At 42.6% G+C, this 27,309-nt stretch overlaps 1 protein-coding gene and 1 long non-coding RNA gene across 2 annotated transcripts; one reads left to right on the forward strand and one right to left on the reverse strand.

Annotated features, from left to right (window-relative positions):
* Positions 1-2,191: 2,191 nt before the first annotated feature.
* On the reverse strand, positions 2,192-4,276 carry LOC103794110 (uncharacterized). The gene is made up of 3 exons (XR_001912568.4): positions 4,124-4,276; positions 3,807-3,883; positions 2,192-3,324 (listed from the first exon to the last, which is right to left on the reverse strand). It is a non-coding gene; the product is annotated as an uncharacterized LOC103794110 (long non-coding RNA).
* Positions 4,277-16,967: 12,691 nt separating this feature from the next.
* VIM (vimentin) lies at positions 16,968-25,717 on the forward strand. The gene is made up of 9 exons (XM_002750069.7): positions 16,968-17,677; positions 18,343-18,403; positions 21,486-21,581; positions 21,679-21,840; positions 22,538-22,663; positions 23,012-23,232; positions 23,661-23,704; positions 24,422-24,507; positions 25,354-25,717. Exons 1-9 carry the CDS (start codon positions 17,115-17,117, stop codon positions 25,393-25,395), a joined length of 1,401 nt encoding a protein of 466 aa, XP_002750115.1. The 5' UTR covers positions 16,968-17,114; the 3' UTR covers positions 25,396-25,717.
* Positions 25,718-27,309: the final 1,592 nt, after the last annotated feature.

The raw sequence follows: 27,309 nt of genomic DNA on the forward strand, positions 1-27,309 counted from the left end.
GAAGCCAAGGCAGCAGGATCCCCTGAGGCCAGAAGTTAAAGCCCAGCCTTTAAACAAAACAAAACAAAAAAATTTAATTAGCCAGGTGTGGGGGTGTGTGCCTGTAGTCCCAGCTGCTCAGGAGGCTGAGGCAGGAGGATCACTTGAGCCAAGGAGTTTGAAGCTGCAGGGAGCTAGCATTGCACCACTGCACTCCAGCCTGGATGACTAATGAGACCCTGTCTCTCAAAAAGAAAAAAAAGAAGGGCATTTTGCCTAAGGTACCCAAACACTAGAAACATATTCCAAAGTGGAATACAGAAGTATAATGCAAATTTTTCAAAGGAAGGGTTGCAGAAATACATGATTCTTACAATCATATGCTCATGTTGAAGGCAGAAAAGAGTTAAAGACTCTTGAAGACAAAGAGAAGGTCTTTGGAGAAAGTCATCAACATGCCATAGGGGCTGTCTGCCTCTCACTTCAAGCCTGAGACAAGGAGCTTCAGAGAACCACGCAGAGACTTTAAAATGTAACCCTATAACCTTCACGTTTGGGGAGGCAAAGTAACTCCCTTGGATAAATCAGAGGCATACAAGAAAGCAAGCTGTCTTAAGCCCTGTTCAAGGGATCGCCCACAAGAAAAATAGAGTTGTGCAAAAAGGAACAAGGAGTATACCACTGAATGACTCTGAGGGGCTGTGGCAGCAGTCACAGAGAAGCAGAACACAAGTGCATTCCTTTCTCAGGGAAGCTTTGAGAGAGAGAGAGAGAGAGAGAGAGAGAGAGAGAGAGAGAGAGAGAGGGGTTAATTCCCAGAGATAAGAAAACCCCAAAGAAGCACCTACTAGAAAAAGGGCCAGCTTTAAGGGCCACCAACAGCCCTTGTCATGTAAGAATGTTCTTATCTCCTGCACCTCTTTCCCTCTTTGAGCTCTAACACTGCAGCAGCAAGAAAACTTAGCAAAATGAGGAAGGAGAAAGGAGGCACCTAAGTAGGGAGAGTGAGAAACCCAGGACTTCCCTTTCCAAAGGCACAGTCAAGGCAGGGGAAGGAAGATGTTAACTCTCAGGCAAGATTGAAATTTTGAAAGTTATATAGACGTGAGCATCATAAATTACTGTGATCACTTTTCTCATTAGAAGTGATCAGAGAATGGTTTGGTTTTAATAAATGACTGGAAAAGTCATAGGAGCTGCATGAATTTTTATTTGTAAAATGATCATTTATCAACTGCTCTCTTGTCTTCCTGTTCCTTCCTGCCCTTGGTTTTTGGACACAGGTTCCTTTTTCTCCTGTTTACGCCACAGTTAAACAATATCATCAACCACCACCAACATTTATTGAGTATTTACTCTAGGCCAGACAATTGATTATGTATTTTATATACATTTCATGCACATACAACTGTCTGTTACTATCACCTCCATTTTTTTTTTTGAGATGGAGTTTTGCTGTTGTTACCCGGACTGGAGTGCAATGGCATGATCTCAGCTCACCACAACCTCCGCCTACTGGGTTCAAGCAATTCTCCAAGAAAATGAGCCTCTTCCAAGGTAGCATAATTAGCAAGCAGAGGAGCTGAGAAATTTAGCTTGGGTACTCTGACTCCAGAGTCCCACTTCTTTCCCTGAAAGAATGAGTGAAATGTGTTTTCTCAGTTCAGAGGATACAAAGTACCAATTTGCCTTTTTTTTTTTGAAACAGTGTCCTGCCCTGTCTTGCAGACTGGAGTACGGTGGCATGATTATAGCTTATTGCTCACTGCAGCCTAGTGCTCCAGTGCTTAAGTGATCCTCCCTCCTCAGCCTCCTGAGTAGCTGTTACTACAGGCAGACAACACCAGGCCCAGCTAAATTTTTAAAAAATTTCATAGAGATGGGGTGTCGCTGTGTTGCCCAGGCTGGTCTTGAACTTGTGGGCTCAAGTGATCCTCCCACTTCACCCTCTCAAAGTGCTGAGATTATAGGCAGGAGCCACCAGACTTGCTTTCTTTAATAAAACAGAGCTCTTAATAATGGATCTCCCCCATTGCATGAGAAAATTGAAGCATTCCACTGAAGAATTAACAGAAAAGTAAACATAGCTACTTTTTATAATCAGAAAACTTGCTGATGTATACTCTTATTCCAAACCCCTGGATGATGTCATTATGTCAACAGTCCTTTAGGATTCCTCAACCCAGACATAAAATAAAAGTCACAGCACTAGTGTAACCAAAAATGGTATTGCTTTATTTTTTGAAACTGTATTTCCATATTTTTTGGAAAGCCAATTGAATCTATTTTATTCTCACAACAATTCTATGAGTAAATATTATTAATACTATATTTTTGTTGAGGAAACAGATTAAAAGCTTTAAAAAACGTGATTCATTTAAAATCAAGTAATGAATACATGACGGAGTCAGCACTCAAAAGGCAGATATAGCAAAGAGAGACTGAAATAAGCAACTCATTTTTTGTAGCAACTTCTAAATACCTCTTTACCATCAGTCGTTATATTAATCATTCTTGATCTTTATACTTCCCATTTCTTGGTAATTTAAATGCTTCACAAATGCTCTTACACATCCTGAATCTCTCGCTTCATCCAGTGAGATAATTCATGCTGAGCAGGAATGCATATGGTTTTCAGATGTAGAAACTGGGGTCTCCAGAGAAACAAGTTGGCCACGACAATATGATACAAGAATCTTACAGGATTTTACAAACCTGATATGAAGTTTTGTCCTAATATGGAAAGGTATGCCTTTTCCCACTAGTGAGATTATTCTAGAATTTTTGAACCATACCAATATATTTCACGGTAACCTAGTGATCTGGATTGCCCCTCTCTGAGAAAGCAAAGATTCTGCAAGCAATTAGTCCTGCAAATCAAATTCCTGGCTTTTACAAATTGCTTCTTTTTTTGAATTCCAAAAGTTAACTCGTGCTTTTCTGTCTATTCTCCATTTCCTCATAAGTGAACACTCATCAATTTCCCCATCTTCCAACCCTATACTTTTTGTATTCTCTGTGGCCACAGACAGGAACAATTCACCAGCACAGTGGTTCTCAGAATCACCTAGTAAGTCTTGTAAAAACACAAATTGCTGGACCCCACCTACTCCCAGAGTTTCAGATTTAGTTGATCTAAAGTGGGGATTAGCAGCTGGACTTTCTAACAGATTTTCAGGTGATGCTGATGCTACAGGTCTGAGTACCACATTTTGAGAATCACTTCACTAGTACATCCCCAACATGTTGTCTTAATGGGTCCTTCCAGAAAAGCGTTCAGATGCCAAGGCTCGTGAATCACACACATGATACCCGATGCCTGGGCCTCACATCGAAGACTTCTATCTGGAGAAGAAAAGAAATATTGTCACGACTCATTGCCTTTTTCAAGCTTTTCCAGCCACAAAATTAAAAACAGAAAAGGGCTCAATGGAAAGCAAAATAAAAACAGCTCAAGTAACACCATCCAAATTTTGAGATTTATGGCATGATTTCTAGAATTAGGACAAAAGGTGTACTAGTGATTCAGGTAAGTCCTGGAAGCTGGCACCTCCAAGGTTCCCAGCAAACCCTGGAGCCCAAGCCACGATGCTCCTGCACTGCCCCAGAAGCCAGCCTAGGTCCTTGGCTTGTGGCTTGCTTTTTCTGTCAACAGTAACTTTTTCCATATTGCTCTCCAAACACATTAGCAACCTATAACTCTTTTAATTAACTAATATTTCCACGACTTCTCTGCTATTTTTAACACAGAAGAAAAATGTCAACTGTCAATAAGTAAATGCTGTTGGGCCATCAAGTAGGTGGGCTGTAAAATTTGAACCAAGAACCTGGCCAGTGAATTTCCTTAGGATTCCTTCCTCTTGTAGTAGCAACCCTCAGTAGAGATTATAATTCCATTTTTCATCTGTTTGGGGAAAAAATAAGGCATGTTATGTCATAGTTTAAAATTCTTCAGTATTTCATTTTAGTTATTAAAATAATGACTAGTATTTAAAACAGCATTGTTACATTAAATAAAAAATAATTGGCAAGAAATGTCAACTAAGACATTTAATGAGATATGTTAATATGATAATATTTCTGCTTGGAAAATAGGATGTTAGTTCTACCTTTAACATATTAATATATTTTAGGAAATACTGACCTTTTATTCTGATCACCATGAGTCCATTAAATTTCAAAATGTGGGACAGCCAATACATGGTACACTACCAAGTGATAAATCTATGTCATCCAAATGGAGCTTTGCTGTCTGAGTCCAAAAAGAAGAAAACAGAAGCATAATGGTAAGGTTACTGAACACCCAGGACTTGAAATAAGTTACTCTGTATGAGCATGAGTCACCAAAACTACTTCCTTAGTGATAAAAGTTGCCTAAGTAACATCAATGCCTCTCTATGCTAAGACGGATATGGGCTGTGTGTCGGGTTTCAAACCCACTAGTCATAGTCATTTCCTTTACTTAATTGCTAACTGCTCTTCCCGGCTGCAGTTTGGAGTCTGTGTTTTAGGTAGTAACCCAGCAACTAGTTATTATGCTATATTTTATCAAGGAGAACAAAACAGTAAACTTTGCATTTCCATGGATTTCAGAGTAAAAGTCAAAGTTATTTCACCAAGGCCCTCTGACTGAAGGGAGTTATTGTGAAACTATTCAACTGGGTCTCAATGTGGCCACCACATTATGCAAGACTTGAAGGCAAAATGATTTAACAGAGAAAGGAGGAGCAGATTGGGAGCCGGCTGAGAGCAAGGCAGGGGTGGTATTCATTTCTGTGTCCTTAGCACCTAGCAGGGAACCGGCACATATAAAGACTCAAAATACAGGCCAGGCAGGTGCAGTGGCTCATGCCTGTAATCCCAAGACTTTGGGAGGCTGAGGAGGGATCACTGGAGCTCTGAGTTTGAGACTAGCCTGGGAAACATGGCAAAACCCTTTCTCTACAAAATATATTTAAAAAATTATCTGGGCATGGTGGCATGTGCCTGTAGTCCCAGCTACTCAAGAGGCTGAGGTAGGAGGATCACTTGAGCTCGGGAGGTCAAGGCTACCATGAGCTGTGATGGTGTCACTGTATTCTAGCCTGGGTGACATTGTGAGATCCTGTCTCATAAAAAAAAGTCAAAATATATCAAAAAATGGATTTTGCTAGTTCTTTTCAAAATAATCCAATCTATGAAGTAATTTGCCCCTACTGAATTAGGATTTCATCAGGCTTTTTAACACGTATATGCCTTCTTTTTCCCTTATATATACCATGCGACTGTGGTACTTGCTGCTGTTCCCCTTGCAGACATGTGAAGTACATTAAACATGCTCTATTTTAAAATAAACCTGGTACTGATGAGCACTACTTAGGAAAATCTGATACACAAAAGCAATGAGATTAGCATTAAACAAGAAAATTTAAAAACTGGCTAGTAGGCACACGTGTATTATCAGTAATGCCTTTCTGTTTGGTCTTGAGAATCTTGCTTGCCTATAATTCCCTGAGCTTCCTCTCATTTCCAGAAACTCCCCCATAGTTCTTGGATTGCACAATAGCAGTACCATGAAGGACTAAAATATTAATAAATCTCCCTAAAAAAATCAAACTAATAGACAGTAAGTATAGGGAGAAGCTGTTTTTACTGATAGAAGTAATATGTTCCAAAACTGCGGTCAGTTTTATTTCTTTTTCTCTAGCAAATGGGGCAAAGCATTTTTATTCACTTATCTGTATGCAAGATTCAAATGCCATAATTATCCATTCATTCTGGTGGGTTGAGTCAGAATTAAGAAATGAGATCTCCATAGAAAACCCCCAAAACTGTTTATGGACTTCCTGATGATTCATTGAGGGCACCATATTCTCCAGATCAAAATGGGTTCTGCTGCTGCATCAGAACAGGAAAAAAGTAGAACAAAGTGATGAACATCATGATAACCATGCTAAAGAAGCGTGGGGACATCCCCAACAGTAGTACAAAATCACCATGGCATATAGAGTACCACAGTGCAGTGAGGTTTAGAGTTTAGGGACTGCAGCGAGAAGTCCTGTGTTCAAGTCTGCCACTTCTTGGCTGGCTGATCTTGAATAAGCTACTTACCTTCTCTGTGCCTCAGTTTCTTTATATGTCAAGGTGAGCAGTTGTGTGGATTAAATAAGTTAACCCATGAGCAGTACCTGATTGCTTTTATATATCGTAGGCACCTATATGAAGGCGATCATTATGGTCACTGTTAGCCTTTCTATCCGGTTTTAGCAATGATATCAAAGTGTACCTGGCTATCATTGTTTTGCATTCACTCAAAGTCCTAGTATTAGTCAAGGATGGTGAAAGCCAACCCAGAATTCGCAAAAGAGAAGTGCTGGCTTGGTGCGGTGGCTCACGCCTGTAATTTCAAAACTTTGGGAGGCCAAGGTGGGTGGATCACTTGAGGACAGGAGTTCCAGACCAGCCTGGCCAATGTGGTGAAACTCCATCTCTACTAAAAATACAACATTAGCCAGGTGTGGTGGTGGGCGCGTGTAATCCCAGCTACTCGGGAGGCTGAGGCAAGAGAATCGCTTGAACCTGGGAGGCAGAGTTTGGAGCCAAGACAGTGCCACTGCACTCCAGCCCGGGTGACAGAGCGAGACTCTGTCTCAAAAAAAAAAAAAAAAAAAAAAAAAAATACCCTAATCAAACATATAAACATCTCTGCAGTATATTCTATGACACCTGTCTAAAGTTCTAGAGATGCCATTCAAGGAAATTATAATACTGTATCAGAACAATTTCTCATAATTTATGTTACAAAGAACATGTATTTGATCTATATTAAGCTCGAGTTCCACAGAAATTTTTGTCCTTATGCCACATATTCATATGAGTCACATTAGAGAACATATTTCTAGTTCTTAGCTAATTAGAAACAGAAAACCTTATTCAGCAGTTTAGAAATCATCATGGTAGAATTACTAAGAGGGCTGCCAAACCCTTTATTCGGCTACAGTTGACTCTCAATGGTCTTTCTTTACTTTTATCTATGGTAATTTTAATGAATTTCCTCATCTTTTCATCCTTGCGTATCACCATTTTGTCATTTTATATTTCCTTTCACTTGCTACATGGTTCCATCTGGGGTTACTTCGTGTTTTTTTTTCCTGGGTTTGCCTTTGATTTTCATTTCCGATCTCTGCAAATCATATTGGTCTTTGTCATCATACCCAGAAACCAAAGCTTGAGAGATTTATTTTAAACTCTGAGTTTATCAGACATATTCACAATTAAATATAATATTTAATGTGCTGAAGAAAATCATGTCACTGGCTGTGTGACTGTGATATGCCAGAGTTAAAGTATCTCCCAATTGCTCATTTTTGGAAATATTGCTCAATTCATTGGTCAATTCATTAATCAGTTTTGAAATACATAAGATGGAGCTCCGTTATATTTCCCAGATTTACAGGAAAGAGATTATGACTATATAATGACCAGTAATCCCCTTCCAATGTCATAGGTTACCATAAAGGCAAATAAAATATATATGTTAAACATTTCTCCATTTTTTAAAAGAAAATTAATCAATTGATATGCTTATCAATAGTACACTGGCTAAGGCAAATGTGGTATATATACACCATGAAATACAATGCCACCGTAAAAAAGAACGACATCAGCCAGGAGCTGTGGCTCACACCTGTAATCCCAGCACTTCGGGAGGCAGAGGTGGGTAGATTGCTGAGGTCAGGAGTTCGAAACCAGCCTGGCCAACATGATGAAACCCCATCTCTATTAAGATACAAAAATTAGCCAGGCATGGTGGCATGTGCCTGTAATCCCAGCTACTCCGGAGGGTGAGGCAGGAGAATTGCTTGCAAATGGGAGGCAGAGGTTGCAGTGAGCCGAGATCGTGCCACTCAACTCCAACCTGGGTGACAGTGAGAACTGTTTGAACCTGGGAGGTGGAGGTTGCAATGAGCTCAGATCATGCCACTGCAGTCCAACCCGGGTGACAGTGAGACTCCGTCTCAAAAAACAAACAAACAAACTGACATCATGTCCTTTGCAGGAACATGGATGGAGCTGGAGACCATCATCCTTGGCAAACTCATACAGGAACAGAAAAGCAAATACTGCATGTTCTCACTTATAAGTGGAAGCTAAGTGATGAGAACACATGGACACGAAGAGGGGAACAACACTGGGGCCTACTTGAGGGTGGAGGGTGGGAGGAGGGAGAGAAGCAGAAAAAATAACTATTGGACACTAGGCTTAGTACCTGGGTGATGAAATTATCTGTACAACAAACCCACGTGACACAAATTTACCTATATAACAAACCTGCACAAGAACCCTTGAACCTAAAATAAAAGTTTAAAAAGAAAAAGAAAAGTGTGCTATTAAACAAAATTATTATTAGGTCCCTTACCTAAATATCTTGAGGAAAAAACGTCAACCACTTGGGAACTACATGACCTCCTCAAAGCAGGGAGAGTAAATTCCCAAGATGTCAATTGCACTTGGCAGATTTTCTAGCTGTGGCATGACCTTTTTCTCTCTCCCTTAAAAAAATGGCAAAAGCAATATTATAGGCCACCGGGCAAATACCTGCTAGTTTACTTACGATAGTCTCACTCAGCCAGTAACTAAACTGGGATGAGTCATTTAGGGATCTTTCAAAGGACATGAGGTTTTTATAACTGGATGGATGGGTTTTGTTTGTTTGTTTCTGGTTGTTACTGTTTTTTGATCAAGTGAACTAATACTGAAAATCTAGCTTTATTTCTTTGTCTGTCATCAGCTGGAATTCATTTTTGCACTAGATTTCTCCTCTATATGTTAATTAAAATCTCGTCTTCCCCCTACATCATTACCATCTTCTCTTTCCTTGTTACAGACTGTGAATTAGACCTTGATGGAGTTAAAAATTACTGATAGTCTACAGGGAACCGTCATCTGTGTCTGCCCCCTCAAGTGTTCAAAGATACCTTCCTGGAAGTGGCTTTATGGTTTTTCTTTCCCTTCTGATGCTAAAAACTGTTTTAGAGAATCCTGTGAAGTTCGTGTTTTATACTAGCTGTCAGAACAAGACTAACTCACTCAAAGCAGCTAAATGACAATATAAGACCATCAACTGTATTCCCTTAAGTGAACAGATTAGAAGTGCTTAGAAATGCTGTAGACCCTGGGTCATGGTCTGATAACTGTTGGAGGGCATTAGATTCTCATAGAAGTGTGAACCCCATTGTGAACTGCGCATGCCAGGGACCCAGGTTGTGTGCTCTTTATGAGAATGCAATGCCTGATGACTGTCACTGTCTCCCATCACCCCCAGATGGGGTCAAATAATTGCAGAACAACAAGCTCAGGACTCCTACTGATTTTACATTATGGTGAGTTGTGTGATTATTTCATTATATATTACAGTATAATAATAACAGAAATAAAGTGCACAATAAATGTAATGTGCTTGAATCATCCTGCATCCATTAGTTCCGCCTGGTCCATGGAAAAATTGTCTTCCATGGAATCAGTCCCTGGTGCCAAAAAGGTTGGGGACCACTGCTGGATAATGTAAAACCACACTATCCAGTTATTGCTCACCTTCAGGAGGCTGTAATTTATGTAGACTAGAGAAGGGAAGATACTTCCAGGTTAAGGGATCTGAATGAACTGTCTTTCAATGCAAATTAACTTTCCAAATAATCATTTCTGTCTGGAATGCATCTATTCTTTTCCTTTTTCTTTCTTTTTTTTTTTTTTTAAGACCGAGTCTCACTCTGTCTCCCAGGCTGGAGTGCAGTGGTACAATCTCGGCTCACTGCAACCTCCACCTCCCAGGTTCAAGTGATTCTCCTGCCTCAGACTCCTGAGTAGCTGGGATTACAGGCATGTGCCACCACACCCAGCTAATTTTGTTGTTGTTGTTGTATTTTTAGTAGAGATGGGGTTTCACCATGTTGGCTAGGATGGTCTCCATTCCTTGACCTTGTAATCCGCCCGCGTCAGCCTCCCAAAGAGCTGAAATTACAAGCATGAGCCACCCTGCCCAGCTGCCTCTATTCTTTTAATTACCCTGTTCAGAAGGCTCAGAGCTCACTGGGTTTTGCTTATCCCCTTGCCCTTAAAAATCACAATTGCTAAAACCACCTCTGCGTCAGGCTCCCTTCACCATTCACTTGATCTACCTCAAGCAGCCCTCAAATAAGCCTATTTGACTCATTCTCCACCCCTAACATACAGCTACAAGCATGTCTTTCTCCTACGTGAAATTCACAGTGCATTCCCACTACCCACCACATTAATTATCAGCTCCTCTTCGTGGCATTTACTCGTCCAACGCATGGTTCCATGTTGATTTTCAGTTCCTTTCTCCCCTACAAATACTCCATAATCCAGCAACCCTGGGATTATTCCTGTTCCCTAAATGTCCCCAGCACTCTGTCACCCACACAGTTTTTGCTTATACCATTTGGTCAGCACTACAGCATCCTTTCTCTACTATGATAAGCTGTAGAAATTGTGCTCATTCCTCAAATACTATCTTTTCTAACAATATTTTCTGATCTCCCCCAGGTAGGTATGATCCTTTGTTTTTTTCAACAATATTTAGCTTATTTTTTAGTATAGTATTATAGTTTTTTCAAAAAATTTTGATTTGGCCAGGTGTGGTGGCTCACACCTGTAATCTCAGCACTTCAGGGGGCCGAGGTGGGTGCATCATGAGGTCAGGAGATCAAGACCATCCTGGCCAACATGGTGATACCCGGTCTCTACTAAAAATACAAAAAATTAGCCAGGCATAGTTCCCACTACTGGGAGGCTGAGGCAAGAGAATTGCTTTGATCTGGGAGGCAGAGGATGCAGTGAGCCAAGATCACACCACTGCACTCCAGCCTGGGCAACAGAGCGAGATTCCATCTCAAAAAAAAAAAAAAAAAAGATTTGGGGTACCTGTGCACGTTTGTTACATGGGCATATTGTGTGATACTGAGGTTTAGGCTTCTAATCATCCTGTTCCCCAAATAGTGAACATAGTACTCAATAGGTGGTCTTTCAACCCCTGCCTCCCCCCTCCCTTCCACTTTTTGGAATCCCTAGTGTTTACTGTTTCCATCTTTGTGTCTGTGCATACTCGATGTTTAGCTCCCACTTAGAAGTGAGAACATGCAGTAATTGGTTTTCTGTCTCTGCATTAATTTGCTTAGGATAATGATTTCTAATTGTCTCCATGTTGCTGCAAAGGACATGATTTCATTCTTTTTTATGCTTATGTAGTATTCCACAGTGTATATGTATCACATTTTCTTTATCCAATCCACTGTTAATGGGCACCTGAGTTGATTTCATGTCTTTGTTATTGTGAATACTGCTGCAATGACTATTTCTTCATCTAAACTCTTCAGGATTTTATCCTCTCTGTGCAACAGCACTCACTACATTCTGCTGTGTATTCCAACTCTTTATTTGCTTATCCTTACACAAGGCTATGAGAGCCCTAGAGGCATTAAATTATCTTACTTACCTGAATATACTAAAAATCACTGCAGGCAGAGCAAGAAAAAATATGAATACATGTATCTGTTGAATGGAATACAATGAAAAACCACCACATCCCCACTTCAGCATGGGGGGAAAATATACTATGTTCATGGAATGAGGAGCTTAGGGTTCTACTGAAATTGCTGCCTGGGAGGAACAGTGGAAAATGAGGATGGATATGCATACTTACCATAGCTTCCAAAGGCCACCAGTTAGCTCTGATCCTCAACCTCCTCTGCAGCAGAATTTCTGTTTTTCCCTCACAGTCTTTATCACCACTTGCAATTATTTTGTTTGTTCCTTTACAAGTATTGTCTCTCTGTATCACATACATATACACAGACTCAACTCTACATTCCAAGCGGCTTTGGGCCATACCTGTATTGATCCCTTCCTCAATGTCTACCAGAGTGCCTGGCACATGGCAAATATTCAATAATTATGTTTGCAGTAAATGAATGAAAGTTGTGTATCATGATACCTTGTGAAGATTAAACATTGTCATGTCTCAAGTGACTAGCATAATGCTTAAACATAATAAGCACCAGCAAATATTAGCCCCCACACCATTCTTTCCTTCTAAGAACTACTCACATATTAATTCATACATTCAACAGATGTGCCTGGCTTTCCTCTAGCCACTGAAGATAGAATGGTGAACAAAAGAGAGAAAAATCCCTCCTTGCCCTTACGGAGCTTACATTCTAATGAGGTAATGAGCAATTCCCTCCAGGACATCTACAGAATGATGTTTTTGGCCAAGTGTAGATGCTCATGCACATAATCCCAACATTTTGGGAGGCCAATGCTGGAGGATTGCTTGAGTCCAGGAGTTACCAGCTTGAGCAACATAGCAAGATCCTGGCTCTAAAAAAAAAAAATAAATAAACAGTTACCTGGGCATGGGTGGCACACACGTATAATCCTAGCTTCTTGGGAGGCTGAGGCAGTAGGAATGCTTGAGCTCAGGAGTTCGAGGCTGCAGTGAGCTATGATTGTGCCACTGCACTCCAGCCTGGGCAGCAGAGCAAGCCTTTGCCTCTAAATATATAATACAAATATATTATAATGAAGTTTTTAAGAAAAAGAGGTGAGATGCATTGGTGGGAGAAAAGAAAGCATGGAGGAACAGAAGCCAATTTCAGTATTGCAGGAAGGAGGCATGAAATGGCTTGGAACTGAGTGACAGCAACATAACAGAGGAGTGGATCCAGGAAGCAGTGGGACATGATACTCATTGGATCTGAGATCAAAGATTAAGGAAGTGGCAAGGGTGAAAGTTTCCAATCTTGTTATTTTGCTGTATTGCTCTGACTAGACAGGGAAGCTGGGAGGGGAAGCGACCGTGGTTCATGGGTTTTATGGTGTGAGATGAGCTAAACCTAATCTTGCATGTGATTCCTCTGAAGAGACAAAATGGAATCTAGGTGAAAATGTTTAACTCACAAATGAAAGTAAGTTTTTAGAATGCAAGTCAAAACAAATCTCCCTTCTTGTATGTTATGATCCCTGTTACGTCATTTGAATAACATAAAACGTGGTGTTGTAGCTGTCTGCCAAATTCCTCTAAAAATCTGCCCCTTTGAAGCAAGATCTGTGTTGATCATCTCAACTCTTCAGTGCCTGGAACATAATGTTTCTGAATTGAACTGGTCGATAGTAAGCAAAATGTTGTTATCAAGGTAAACAGAAAAGAGAAGTGCATTTAGAGTCAGAAAGGCCTCCATTCAAATTCTTGTCCCCTTTTTCCCTCCCCTGCTAGTCATACAACCACAAGGAAATTGCTAGCCTGCATCTTAGACTCTTCGTTAGTGAAATGGATCAAGTCTCTCTTGCAGGAGGGTGTGAGAGCATTAAGTTAAATTAAACACATACACAGTGCTGGTCATCCAGTTGGCATCAAATTTAAAGCACATATTATACTATTTATTATTATTATTTGCATTTCCATGGCATTTAGTGAGAGGTTTTCACCCTCTCACTGTACACTCCTTCTTCTAACATTCCATCCAAACAGTCCTGTTAGATGCTGTTCTCTTGGCATAGCTAGCCAGCTTTCCCAAAGCCTCCGTAGGCCACTAAGCTTCTGTCCACACGGCTGGCTGGTCTGTCAGTTTAAGTCACCCAACTCAACTGATATCATGACAGCTTGCAAATTCCAAAAGCACTGGTGGTAATTTAGATGTGGTAGTGTTTATCCCTGGCCTATGAAATGTACCACCCCATGTCTTTATTTATATGCAACTTGCATCATGCAGTGTGGAAAGCAGCTTCCTAGTCTAGCACTTAAAAATACTTCTGAGACAGGTTTTCATAGCAATCAAAAAGTAAACACAAAACCCAGGAAAGCTGTCTCTGTGTACCCAAAAGATACATAAGAACATGGGTAGCATAGAGAGCAGCTGGGTTGTCTCACTCAAGGATGTGAGTTCAGATTCACTGATCTCCCTGACTGATGACTATCTCCCATTGATTGAGACACTGTATATCTTACCTCAGAACGAAAGGTATTCTTAAACCTTATGAATTCTACATGAATGAGTGAAAGTGTTTTTGTAGCTTTCACTTCTCTTACAGTTCACAAAAAGTGATGGTATTTTCTAATAGGAAGGGAACACTGAACACCGTATATGTGTGTATGCATATGTGTTGTGTGTGTATAGTACACACATACACTTTATTTTAAGACAGTTTCTCACTCTGTTGCCCAGGGTGGACTGCTGTGATGTGCACGGCCCACTGCAGCCTCAATTTCCAAGGCTCAAGCAATCCTGCCACCTCAGTCTCCCAAGTAGCTGGGACCACAGATGTGCACAACCACGTCTGGCTAATTTGTTTTTAAATAGAGATAGGGTCTCACTATGCTGCCTAGGCTGGCACAAACTCCTGATCTCAAGCAATCCTCTTGCTTTGGTCTCCCAAAATGCTGGGATTACAGAACATCTACACTTTTACACATTTTATATGCATCAAACAAACATATGTCTGTGGCGACAGAGCAGCTTATCACAGCCCTGAGACTTCAGAATGGGGACAGGTTAGAAGGAACAGCTACCTATCCCTGAAATGATGAAGAAGACCAGTGCCCATTCCAGGAGCCATCACCACAGCCCTGAGGAATCGGCTATGGGCACCAGCAGGGAGCAGTGCCACACCCCACCAATGCCTTGTCCTCCTTTTCCATAGTGAGTCAGTCAGCAAGCGTCCTGACAGTGCCACCACATTGCCCTGGGATTGGCATTGCATGTAGCAGTGAGTTCTACACTCTCTTCCTCCCATAAGGAGATCACTTTTCTCATTCTAAGAGTTCCAGGCAAACTCACAATGGTGACATTTGCTGAGCAGTGGCTTGAATAAAAGGCTCTCAGAAAGCAAGATGGTAACTCAGAGCACAGGCTTGTCCTCCAGGGCACCCAGCCCCAGGAATGCTCTTGGGGAGTGACCTGCAGCCTCCCAATGAAAGACAGAATAAAAGAAAGCCAAGGCAGGTGAGCTGGGCGGTAGAGTCCTGTAATTCCACCTTAGCAGCACCATTTGCAAGAGTGAACTGGGATAAGGTAAACAACATATAGCCTAAAAGAGGCTTGTCCAAAGAAGCCAGAATAAACTCTTCATTTGCCTCTAAATTATTTTCCTTAAACACCAGGTAACCTGCAGTACCCCCTACCCCCACCGGAAAAAAAAAAAAAGAGGGAAATACTTTTTTTCTCCTATCCACTGAAGAATCAATTTTACAGTGGTTCTGTAGTTAATCCTTTCAGTATACCATAAATCAAAATACTGAAAAACCCTGTGCTTTTTCAATTGCTATTGAATCACAAGAAGACTGATTTACCTAGCCTCCCTTTATCTCCCTTGGCGGGTTAGTACTCAGTTCTGCTCATTACTAATATCGAAACAACAGCCCTTGAGTTGAGTGATTTCCCTAGAAAGGTTAAGGTGACCGAATCTGAACTCTCCCTCCATATCTTGGACGCGAAGTTTTTTGCTCCGTAGACAGTTTTATCCCCCTCACCCCAAGGTCAATTGCACGAATTCTTTTGGAAAACCGGACCTGTGACATTTCCCAGAGAAATCACTGCACTGTGCCTTGCTGTCCTAAAATTAACACATAAATCTACTGCCGCCAAACATTCCGTCATGTGTGTTATATAATTACCTTTCATTTGAACTCATTAATCAAATTGGGGTTTTTAAGCAACACCTTAATTCTTCAATTGGCTCAAAATATACCTTTAATGACTTCCACCAGCGTAAAAACCACTGATCACGGAGTTCAATTTTGAAACTACGGACGTCGAGTTTCCTCTTTCACCCAGGATCTTCAGATCTTGTTTAAAAAGTTGGGTGTGGTTTCATTGGGGGGAGGGGGAAGAGCGAGCGGAGACCGGAGGGACGAGGGCGGGGACTCTGCAAGAAAAGCCTCCCCGGTGCAATATGATCCCGGAGGCCCGCGTAGGGCGCCTCTCCAAAAGCTGCAGAAGTTTCTTGCTAAGGAGAAGTCCACATACTCGAGCAAAGCCAGGCTTTAGCGAGTTCTTAAGAACTTAGGGGCACTCTTGTCCCCCCAGGGCCCGAACGCACACAACAAAGCGGTGGCCCAGCTCTAAGTTGGTAGGACTGAGAACCAGCAGTGCGCGCGGAGTCCGCGGAGACTTGAGTCAATCTGTTCTAACGGTTTCCCCTAAACCGCTAGAAGCCCTCAATCCGCGGGATAGCAAGGCGTGGTGAGTCACCGCCGGTGACTCAGTGACCCCACCCCTCTCCCTCGGGCTTTCCTCTGCCACCGCCCCTCGCAACTCCCGCCGTCCGAAGCTGGACTGAGCCCGTTAGGTCACTCAACAGTTCCTCCCCTTCCCCCAGCATTCCCCCGCCAGTGCAAGTCGATGGACAGACGTGCAGGCTGGAGCAGCCCCCCTTTCCAAGCGGGCGGTGAGCGAGGCCGCGCGAGGCCCCAGCCCTGCGTTCCTGCGCTGGGCGCCCCCACCCCGCGTTCCAATCTCCGGCGCTCTTTGTTTCTTTCTCCGAGCCTTCAGATCTGCCTGATCCCTTACTCCCCATTCTTCCAGCTCCTTTGCCCGCGGGTCTCCCCCACCTGACCGCAGCCCCGAGGCCGCTGCGCGTCTCCTCCCACGCCCCTTTGGCACGGTACCACCGGACCCCTCTGGTCCAGTCCTGGGCGAATCCCCACTCCTTCACCACGCGACCCCGCCCTTTCAGTCCCCTACGTTGAGCCCAGCTCTGACCAGCATCCGGAAAGCCCCCAAAAGTCCCAGCCCAGCGCTGAAGTAACGGGACCGTGCCCAGTCCCCAGCCAGGGAGGAGGAAGGCTCGAGGGCGCCCCCACCCAACCCGCCCACCCTCCCAGCTTCTTGCCGGGTCCCTATTGGCTGGCGCGCTCCGTGGCTGGGATGGCAGTGGGAGGGGACCCTCGTCCCCACCAGGGGTTATAAAAACAGCTCCCGCGGCGGGGTCCCGTCCTCTGCCACTCTCGCTCCGAGATCCCCGCGCCAGAGACGCAGCCGCGCTCCCACCACCCACACCCACCGCGCCCTCGCTCGCCTCTCTCCGGGAGCCAGTCCGCGCCACCGCCGCTGCCCAGCCCATCGCCACCCTCCGCAGCCATGTCCACCAGGTCCGTGTCTTCGTCCTCCTACCGCAGGATGTTCGGCGGCCCGGGCACCGCGAGCCGGCCGAGCTCCAGCCGGAGCTACGTGACCACGTCCACCCGCACCTACAGCCTGGGCAGCGCGCTGCGCCCCAGCACCAGCCGCAGCCTCTACGCCTCGTCTCCGGGCGGCGTGTATGCCACGCGCTCCTCGGCAGTGCGCCTGCGGAGCAGCGTTCCCGGGGTGCGACTGCTGCAGGACTCGGTGGACTTCTCGCTGGCCGACGCCATCAACACCGAGTTCAAGAACACCCGCACCAACGAGAAGGTGGAGCTGCAGGAGCTGAATGACCGCTTCGCAAACTACATCGACAAGGTGCGCTTCCTGGAGCAGCAGAATAAGATCCTGCTGGCCGAGCTCGAGCAGCTTAAGGGCCAGGGCAAGTCGCGCCTGGGGGACCTCTACGAGGAGGAGATGCGGGAGCTGCGCCGACAGGTGGACCAGCTCACCAACGACAAAGCCCGAGTCGAGGTGGAGCGCGACAACCTGGCCGAAGACATCATGCGCCTCCGGGAAAAGTAAGGCTGCGCACATGCAGGTCGTGGGACCTCGGGAGGGGGCTGGAGGGAGAGGGGAACGCCCCCCCCACCCGAGAGGGCTGCCACGCCCTGGGGGATGTGGCCTGGGGGAGGCCAGCCAGGGGTACCGTGAAGAGCGGAGCAGTGGCTGTGGAGGCGCAGCCCCGCCCAGAACTCAGACCTTGCATTTCGCATTTCCCCCTCTGTCCCCAGGCATTGCTCAAGGATGCTCCGTTTCAAGTCACAGATTTCTTTAAAACTACCACTTTGTGTACAGTTGAAGGCCCTTGGGCACAATGAGAGCGAGTCCTCCAAACTTTAAGAAAGTTTCCTGCCCCTTCTGGCGGGCTGCCAGTCACCGGGCGGGAGGAGGAAGGAGGGAGCAGCGGTGGAGGAAGCGAGACAAAGGGATGGCCCCTCGAGGGGGGGTGGTGGCGGGGCTGTCCTGCAGGTCTGTGCGGCGACCGACAGTGATTGCCCCTCTGCGCGGTGCCCAAGGTCCCGATCAAACCTGCCAAGGCAGCAGGTATGAAAGCTGCAGGCGCTGGTTGCAGAGGTGGAGCAAAAGCTCTGGTGGCGCGGCGCGGCGACGTGGTGGTTGGGTGTGGCCGCCCCGCCCCTGGCGGTTTCCCAGTTCCCTTTTGGTTAATGCGAAACCTTTTCAGATTGCAGGAGGAGATGCTTCAGAGAGAGGAAGCCGAGAGCACCCTGCAATCTTTCAGACAGGTTTGTAGATTCTCTTCCCACTCGCAGCCGCCTGACCCCACCCAACAACCCACAAGCAATTCTAAAAGTTGCTTAACCCACGTCTAAGAAGTGCAAAACTTCAGGGCTGCGCGTTAGGCCCTCTAGTGGCGGGAAGACCACAGATTGCAAATATTAATAAAACCCCTTGAATGATTTTTCTCTCTCCCTCCCTCCCTCCCTCCCTCCCTCCCTCTCTCTTTCTTTCTTTCTTTTTTTTTTTTTTTTTTTTTTTTTTGATAGAGGCGGGGAGTCTCGCTCTGTCACCCAGGCTGGAGTGCAGTGGCGAGATCTCGGCCTACCGCAACCTACACTTCCCGGGTTCAAGCAATCCTTGAACGATTTTTAAGCAGTTCCTTGGAACATAAAGAAAAATCTTTTAACTTTTTACTTTGTTTCCAAAATGTTGCACAGTTTTGCAACATATTAACATTCTGGTTTCAAACGGTTACAGTGTTAAGATTGCAGTTTGCCAAAGTCAAGTTGTCTAATTTTTCCAAGGCCACAAAAAGCACAGTTATGCCCTGCAGTTTAAAATGGAAAACGCGTTGGAAGATAAGAAAACTTAGTTTTCAACTGGAATCGAGCCAGCAAGTTTCTTTTCTTCTTTGCAACTTCTATTGTGGCATTAAGTTCGATGGAAGTATCACTATGCACAACTATTTTGTGATCTAATAAGGGTGGAAAAGAGCCATCTGTCCCCTCGGCTAAGGGGTATTAATGGTTTCTATGGGCTTCACTATGGAATGTAGATACAGACATTCTGGCAAATGTGGTGGCTCTGGACAGAAATAATAGGAGTCTTTGTGTTCCCAGGGAAGCTTTGCAACAGGCTACATTCTTATTGAATATGTAATGATGTAAGCACGGTTCTAATTGGTCACAAGTATTTGCTAACATCCGTTATCCAATATCTGGCCTAGACTTGTGGAGTGTGTAATGTGAAAAGTTTTTAAAGCTACAAGCATACCTCATGTTTTGAAAGACCTTTCTTGATTGGGTACTGCATAAAAAGTAATAATAATAATAATAGTACTCCCCAAAAAATAATAATAGTAATAAACCGAAGGCTGAAAAATTGAATTTTTAAATACAGGACTTTTGTGCGTGTTTTCTTTATTTTTTTCACCAAAGTTAGATGAACTTCCACGATTTTTAACTTAACATTGGAATCCAAAAGCCAGAAGATCCCCATTATAGTTTATAGTTTTGTTCCCTGGAATATTTACTGGGATAAACTGCAAAGCACTCTCAGATGAATAGTGTAGTATAACATTCTGAAGCTGAAATACACTTAACAAATTAATTTAATCACAGCAATGCGTGGTTCCTTTTAGTCCTTTAGCGTTTTTGATTATTATACCTGTAATGTTCCCTGCAGAGTAGTGAGTTAACAAAAAAACAACATCAATACAAAAGACCCTCTGTTTTGAGATTAATCAAAATTCCTCATTCTCTTTAATGTAAGCAAAATTCCTCATTCTCTTCAATGTAATAGAATACGCTATTGATCTTTTTTGAGAGGTTAGTAAAATATTTGTTATGTCTTTTTTAGGGCTTACCAAGTAAAAATGAATGTTTTCATTAAGTTGGATCTTTTTATCACCCACTCTTCATTCATTTTTTCCCAAAGATGATAGAAAAGTCTCAACAGTTTAATACTCTAAGAGTATAAACTGAACTCCAAATATAATTACTGACAAGATAAGCAATCCTCATGCATCCTTTAGAGAGAAAATAAAATCTTAGTTGCAAAAGTACATATTCTGATTTGGAATGTTGCCCTTTACAAATGGAAACATAGAAGGACAGCTGAATCAGCAAAAATTCATGTAGTTTCATTATCTGCAAGCTTGGTCAGTGATTCAGAAACAGGCTAACTGAACTGATACAGTAGCAAGTGAAAAAGACATGCCTTTATGAGAGGAGCCAAAGGAGTTTTAGAAGAAAACTCCATCAGAGAAAGCAAAGCAAATACATTAAGAATTACGTGTCTTTTCCATTTTTTCCTGAACTGAATCTTAGGCAATGCCCATATTCCTGAATTGGGCTATTATTGAATATAAATCTAGCCTTGTACAATGGATGCCAGATGGCTACATATTTGCTCTGGAGCCTAAGGATGAGATTCAGAAGATTCTAGTGGAGAAAAAAACTTAAACTCTTAAAGCATGAGTTTCTGTTCTTTATGTGCTCAAGTGTACATGAAGTTGTGAAATTTTGTCCATGTCTATTATCATGTTATTCCATGAAATTACAAAACCAATCTTAAAAATGTTATGACAGAGATTTTCTAGATTTCAAAAGTAATTAAATTAAATTAATTTTTTTGAGACAGACTGTTTCTCTGTCACCCAGGCTTGAGTGCAATGGCACGATCTCGGCTCACTGCAACCTTCGCCTCCTAGGTTGAAGAAATTATCCTGCCTCAACCTCCTAAATAGCTGAGACTACAGGCGTGTGCCAGCACACCCAGCTAATTTTTGTATTTTTAGTAGAGATGGGGTTTCACCATGCTGGCCAGGCTGGTCTCGAACTCCTGACCTCAGGTGATCCCCTGCCTCTGGCTCCCAAAGTGCTGGGATTAACAAGCATGAGCCACCATGCCCAGCCTTCAGTAAAACTTTATTTACAAAAACAGACAGCCACGGGCTGCAGTTTGCTGACCCCTGATCTATACAGGTTGGATTTTGTTGATTACAGGCATGAGCCACTACTCTGAGTCTTAAAAAGTAATTTTAAAATGTCACTGGTAAAATGTGGATTCAGTCATGATTGCGTACAGTTTACCACATTTGTAGACATTTATTTATTTTAAAATTGTCTGATCACCACCTTGAGTAAAACACAAGGGGTCATGATTAAAATTTATTAGTGAGCAGGAGAAAGCGTAGCATATGATAGCACTAAATGATTTCTAAACTTACTCAAGGGTGGTAAAATTTGTCAACACCTTTTCTATAGTAAGGAGACTAGGTTTAGATGGTTAATCTAAGATGAATAAGTGAGAGAAGCCATAGACTTTTACATCCTCCATGTCCTGTCTTTTCTCTGTTCAAAATAGGATGTTGACAATGCGTCTCTGGCACGTCTTGACCTTGAACGCAAAGTGGAATCCTTGCAAGAAGAGATTGCCTTTTTGAAGAAAATACACGAAGAGGTTAGTAGAGTGTCTTTCGGGAAATGAATGAAGGTAAGGCAACCCCCACAGTTGGCACAGCTGACCTTCTATCTGCTTTTTTTTTTTTTTTTTGCAGGAAATCCAGGAGCTGCAGGCTCAGATTCAGGAACAGCATGTCCAGATCGATGTGGACGTTTCCAAGCCGGACCTCACGGCTGCCCTGCGTGACGTACGTCAGCAGTATGAAAGTGTGGCTGCCAAGAACCTGCAGGAGGCAGAAGAATGGTACAAGTCTAAGGTAGGAAACAAGTCCCTGTGGCCTGCACAGAAGAAAAGCATTGAGTTCTCAAAACACCATTCCTGTGTGTAATTCCTATCCTGTAGCTCCAGTTAAAAGCTGGCTTTGACTTGTTGCTCACATTTATTTATTTATTTTTGAGATGGAGTCTTGCTCTACTGCCCAGGCTGGAGTGCAGTAGCATCATCTTGGCTCACTGCAACCTCCACCTCCCGGGTTCAAGCAATTCTCCTGCCTCAGCCTCCCAAGTAGCTTGGACCATAGGCGAGCACCACCATGCCCGACTAATTTTTGTATTTTTAGTAGAGATGGGGTTTCACCATGTTGGCCAGGCTGGTCTTGAACTCCTGACTTCAGGTGATCTGCCTTGCCTCAGCCTCCCAAAATGCTGGGATTACAGGCATAAGCCACCACTCCTGGCCATATCACCTCCTTCAGAATAGCAGATTCCCTTCCTCTTAACCGTGCCTCCAAGTAAACCCCAATGCCATACTTTGACCTCCACTGTGTTTAAATGAGTACAGTAGAGTGAACTCTGAAGATAGTAATGTCAGTGTTCCACTGCTCTTTCTCTGGCTTTCAAAACAGAAATTTAAGCCTATACTGGAAGACATTCAGTGGGAAATATGATCTTTTTTTTCTAAGAGAGTCAAGACTTGAATGGGAGCAATGTACATTTCTGTTTTCTCCCCGACAGTTTGCTGACCTCTCCGAGGCTGCCAACCGAAACAATGATGCCCTACGCCAGGCAAAGCAGGAGTCCAATGAGTACCGGAGACAGGTGCAGTCCCTCACCTGTGAAGTGGATGCTCTTAAAGGAACCGTGAGTACCAACCCTGCAGTAAAAGAGGGGAAATAATGACCCATTCTGCTGACTATGCTAATGGCGAAGCCTGAACAAAATGTTGAGTGAATAAAAATTTATACGGTAATGCAAAGAAAATGACTTATCACGACAAACTCAAAAAGGACTTGATGGCGCTCTTGAAGGTTTTAGCTTGTGTATATCATTGCTTCTCATATGAAGGACTTGGTACTTGCATTCTCCGCCTACGACTAGAGTAGTTGTCATTTGCCACTAATGGAAATTATTGCAAGAAGACTAAATGGTTCTGGGAATAGCTGGGTTTTTCTGAGCAATAACACCAGAAACCTTTCTCACCTCCTGCAGAACGAGTCCCTGGAACGCCAGATGCGTGAAATGGAAGAGAACTTTGCCGTCGAAGCTGCTAACTACCAAGACACTATTGGCCGCCTGCAGGATGAGATTCAGAACATGAAGGAGGAAATGGCTCGTCACCTTCGTGAATACCAAGACCTGCTCAATGTTAAGATGGCCCTTGACATTGAGATTGCCACCTACAGGAAGCTGCTGGAAGGCGAGGAGAGCAGGTAGGAGCTCAGGCTTGGATGCAGGAACCATTGGGCTCTAAGCACAGCGTCACACTTAATTTTTAGAAGTTCCTTTCAGGTAACTACTTTCCATTTTTGTAGAGGAGGAATTTGGGATGAAAGAGAGTGAATGACTTGCTGAAGTAAAAGTTATTCAACAGCAGAGCTGGGATTTGAACCCACAACTCTGTCAAAGCCTTCACTCTTCTAACTCCTGTTCATGTTCCTGTGGAGAAAATGCTTGTAGTAAAATATTTTAAATGTACTAACAAGACCAGTCATGGGGAAATGCTTCCAAAGCAAATCCCTAGTTTATGACTTACAGCAGTACATTTTCTTACATGACAAAAACAAGAAGTATATTAATTTGTTTCTGTGGATGAAGTTATTTTCCAACAATTTTACTGTTTTTCTTCATCTGTTTATAGGATTTCTCTGCCTCTTCCAAACTTTTCCTCCCTGAACCTGAGGGGTAAGCATTTTATTTCCCTTTATGAGAAATGTCAGCAGCTTGTGACCATTGTGTTTATGTCAATGCATTCATTTATTTTTAGCATGTCAGAAAAATGCCATATAAGAGAAAATTCTGTACAGCATCTATAACTTTCATACCCAAGTATGCTTGCATTCTATGCTTTAAGTTAAATGCAAACTCCATTTTCCTTCTTCCTGCCGGAAGTACTATCTCATCCTGATGCGTAACTGTGTCAGGCCCTGGGTTTGCAAACAGAGAATGCTCTAAAATTATTTGGGGAGCCGCTGGGCGCGGTGGCTCAAGCCTGTAATCCCAGCACTTTGGGAGGCAGAGGCGGGTGGATCACAAGTTCAACAGATCGAGACCATCCTGGTCAACATGGTGAAACCCCATCTCTACTACAAATACAAAAAATTAGCTGGGCATGGTGGCGCGTGTCTGTAATCCCAGCTACTCAGGAGGCTGAGGCAGGAGAATTGCCTGAACCCAGGAGGCAGAGGTTGCAGTGAGCCGAGATCGCGCCATTGCACTCCAGCCTGGGTAACAAGCGAAACTCCATCTCAAAAAAAAAAAAAAAAAATTATTTGGGGAGCAGCACTTTACACAACTCCCTCTTCCCCACAAATCATAGTTGTTTCAATAAAATGGCTACTTGGTTTCTCTAAGAAAAATTTCATTTTTTTTAACTCATTTTGGGCCTGTTTGTTTATTTAGAAACTAATCTGGATTCACTCCCTCTGGTTGACACACACTCAAAAAGGACACTTCTGATTAAGACGGTTGAAACTAGAGATGGACAGGTTGGTATCTTTTAAGTAAAAAATAGAGTAATCTCAGACAGGAGTTCGTATCTTTTTTAATCAATGAATCTGCATCTCAGATACAGCTAGCTAATTTGAGAGGTTCGGGTTTCACTCATGCCTACTAAAAAAAGAATAGGCTCCTTATTCCAGGAGTACACACAGCCAACTAATTATTTGGCTCCTGGATGTGAAGTTGAGATAGCAATCTTCCTGAACTCCAAAATTAGTGATTTGCTTTGGTGCTCAATTGGAAGTGGGAGTAAGCTTCCTTAAGCTACTTCCTAAAGCAGCTTCATGAAACAGCTTCAGTGGATTACCTAAATATGAGAAATGTTTTGATCCTGGACATATGGCATCCTCCTACCTTCATACTTTAAGTATAGATTCCTAAACCCATCTATATAATACAAGCATGTACCATATAATTGTTTAGTTTATTACCCCCCCCCATGACAGGAAAGAAACGGTTGCAATTTATTGTAGTCTTCATGAAATCTTCCCTTGCACATAAATTTTAAAATGTGCTTGCTGTATATTTTAATATGTCTTAATTACTTTTAAATTTGGCTGTGTACAACTATTATACTATTCTTCATAAACACAGTTTTTTTAAAAGAATTTATAAGTTACAACATTCCATCGGATACTTATGTTACCTTTAGTACAAGAGTGTCTCGTATGTCTGTCCCTCCTAGATTTCAGTCTTGTAGAACCAACATAACCTTCTAATTTGCACAATAAATTATATATATTTAGCAAGATTTTTATCTGCCATGATATAGAGGATAATTTAATCTTTAGCATGTGGCATTATATTTATTTTGTTGTTTTTTTTTAAAACAGGTTATCAACGAAACTTCTCAGCATCATGATGACCTTGAATAAAAATTGCCCACACTCAGTGGAGCAATATATTACCAGCAAGAATAACAAAAAAAAATCCATATCTTAAAGAAACAGCTTTCAAGTGCCTTTCTGCAGTTTTTCAGGAGCGCAAGATAGATTTGGAATAGAAATAGGCTCTAGTTCTTAACAACCGACCCTCCTAAAAGATTTAGAAAAAAGTTTACAACATAATCTAGTTTACAGAAAAATCTTGTGCTAGGATACTTTTTAAAAAGTATTTTGAATATCATTAAAACTGCTTTTTTTTCTAGCAAGTATTTGACCAACTTGTTTCTGCTTCAATAAATCTTTGGGAAAACTCTTTCGTTGTGTTATTTATTGGATAGTATCTAAATAATTCTCGATTTGGTCCTAGCAGTTAATTTGTCATTACAATCATGTTTATGTTAACTTGACAAATTCAGGTTATTTATGCTTGATGTGTAGCTCTTAATTTTGTCATTTTTGATAGACCTCTTTTTTTTTGAGAGAGAGAGTTTCACTCTGTTGCCCAGGCTGGAGTGCAGTGGCACAAACTTGGCTCACTGTAACCTCCACCTCCTGGGTTCAAGCAATTCTGCTTCAGCCTCTTGAGTAGTTGGGATTACAGGCACATGACACCATGCCCAGCTAATTTTTAAAATTTTTAGTACAGATGGGGTTTCACCATGTTAGCCAAGATAGTCTCGATCTCCTTACCTCGTGATCTGCCTGCCTCAGCCTCCCAAAGTGCTGGGATTACAGGTGTGAGCCACTGCACCTGGCCACTTCTTTTTTATTATTACTTAAAAAAATTTACAAGTAAGTGCTGTAGAATAAACTAACTTGTACCAAAATGATGAAAAGTCTTTTTCTAAAATGAGCTCAGCTGGTTGATTTTAATTATAATGAATAGACTTCCTAAAATTAAAAAGTAAAAACCTTTTCAAGTACAGGCAGCATATGAGTAACACAAATTCTACTTTGAGAGTTAAAGCATAGGAAGTGGCCAAGATCTGGTGTCTTTTCTTCCGCTAGCAAGATGCAGAGAAATGGAACAAGTTCACCACATTTTTCCTTTTTCTAACACAGGATCTCACTTTGTCACTCAGGCTGCAGTAAAGTGACTCAATCATAGTTCACTGCAGCCAATAACTTCTAGGCTCAGGTGATTCTCCCACCTCAGCCTCCTGCATGATATAAATAAACAAATTTATATCATTCTGACGTTTATATCACCTCCTGACAAATAAACGAATGTCAGACTTTAGCCTAAAATGTGAGTTTTCTTCACACAACTAGCCACACATGGCTAATTTTTAAACTTTTTGTAGAGATGGGGTCTTGATATGTTGTCCAGCCTAGTCTGGAACTCCTGTGCTCAAGTGATTCTCCCTCAGCCTCCCATCACTCTGGGATTAGAGGCATGAGCCACCACACTCAGGCTAGCAAACCAAGTTTTAATATATGAAACCAGTCTGCTTTATTGTGTGTGTGTGTGTGTGTGTGTGTGTGTGTGTGTGTGTGTTATCTATCCTTATATCCATCTATCTATAAATACTGATATTTTTAAAGACCTTTATATTTGGGAAATGGTATTAGGCACAAAATAAAAATCCCTAGCTTTTCTTCCCGGGAGATGAGATTATTACATGTGAATCACATGGTGCTTGCTAACTGTAGGTGCAATAAGGTTTCAAAGCCTGGAGCAATAAAAAGAAGTGAGGTAGTCATGGAAAGCTCCCTAGAAACTACTCAGTGTGAGCAAAGAATTTATATAAACAGATGAGAGAAGGTTTTGTCGAGAGGCAATAGAGTAGTAATGGTCAATAATGTGTGTTCTGGAGTGAAAACTCCTTTGGGTACATTCTCAGCCTCCTCAAAGTTTCAGATTCTGGAATTATTATGATCTTCTCTCCTCCAAGAATAATGCGG

Source organism: Callithrix jacchus, chromosome 7 (assembly GCF_049354715.1).
Source record: "Callithrix jacchus isolate 240 chromosome 7, calJac240_pri, whole genome shotgun sequence".
NCBI classification, from domain to species: Eukaryota; Metazoa; Chordata; class Mammalia; order Primates; family Cebidae; genus Callithrix; species Callithrix jacchus.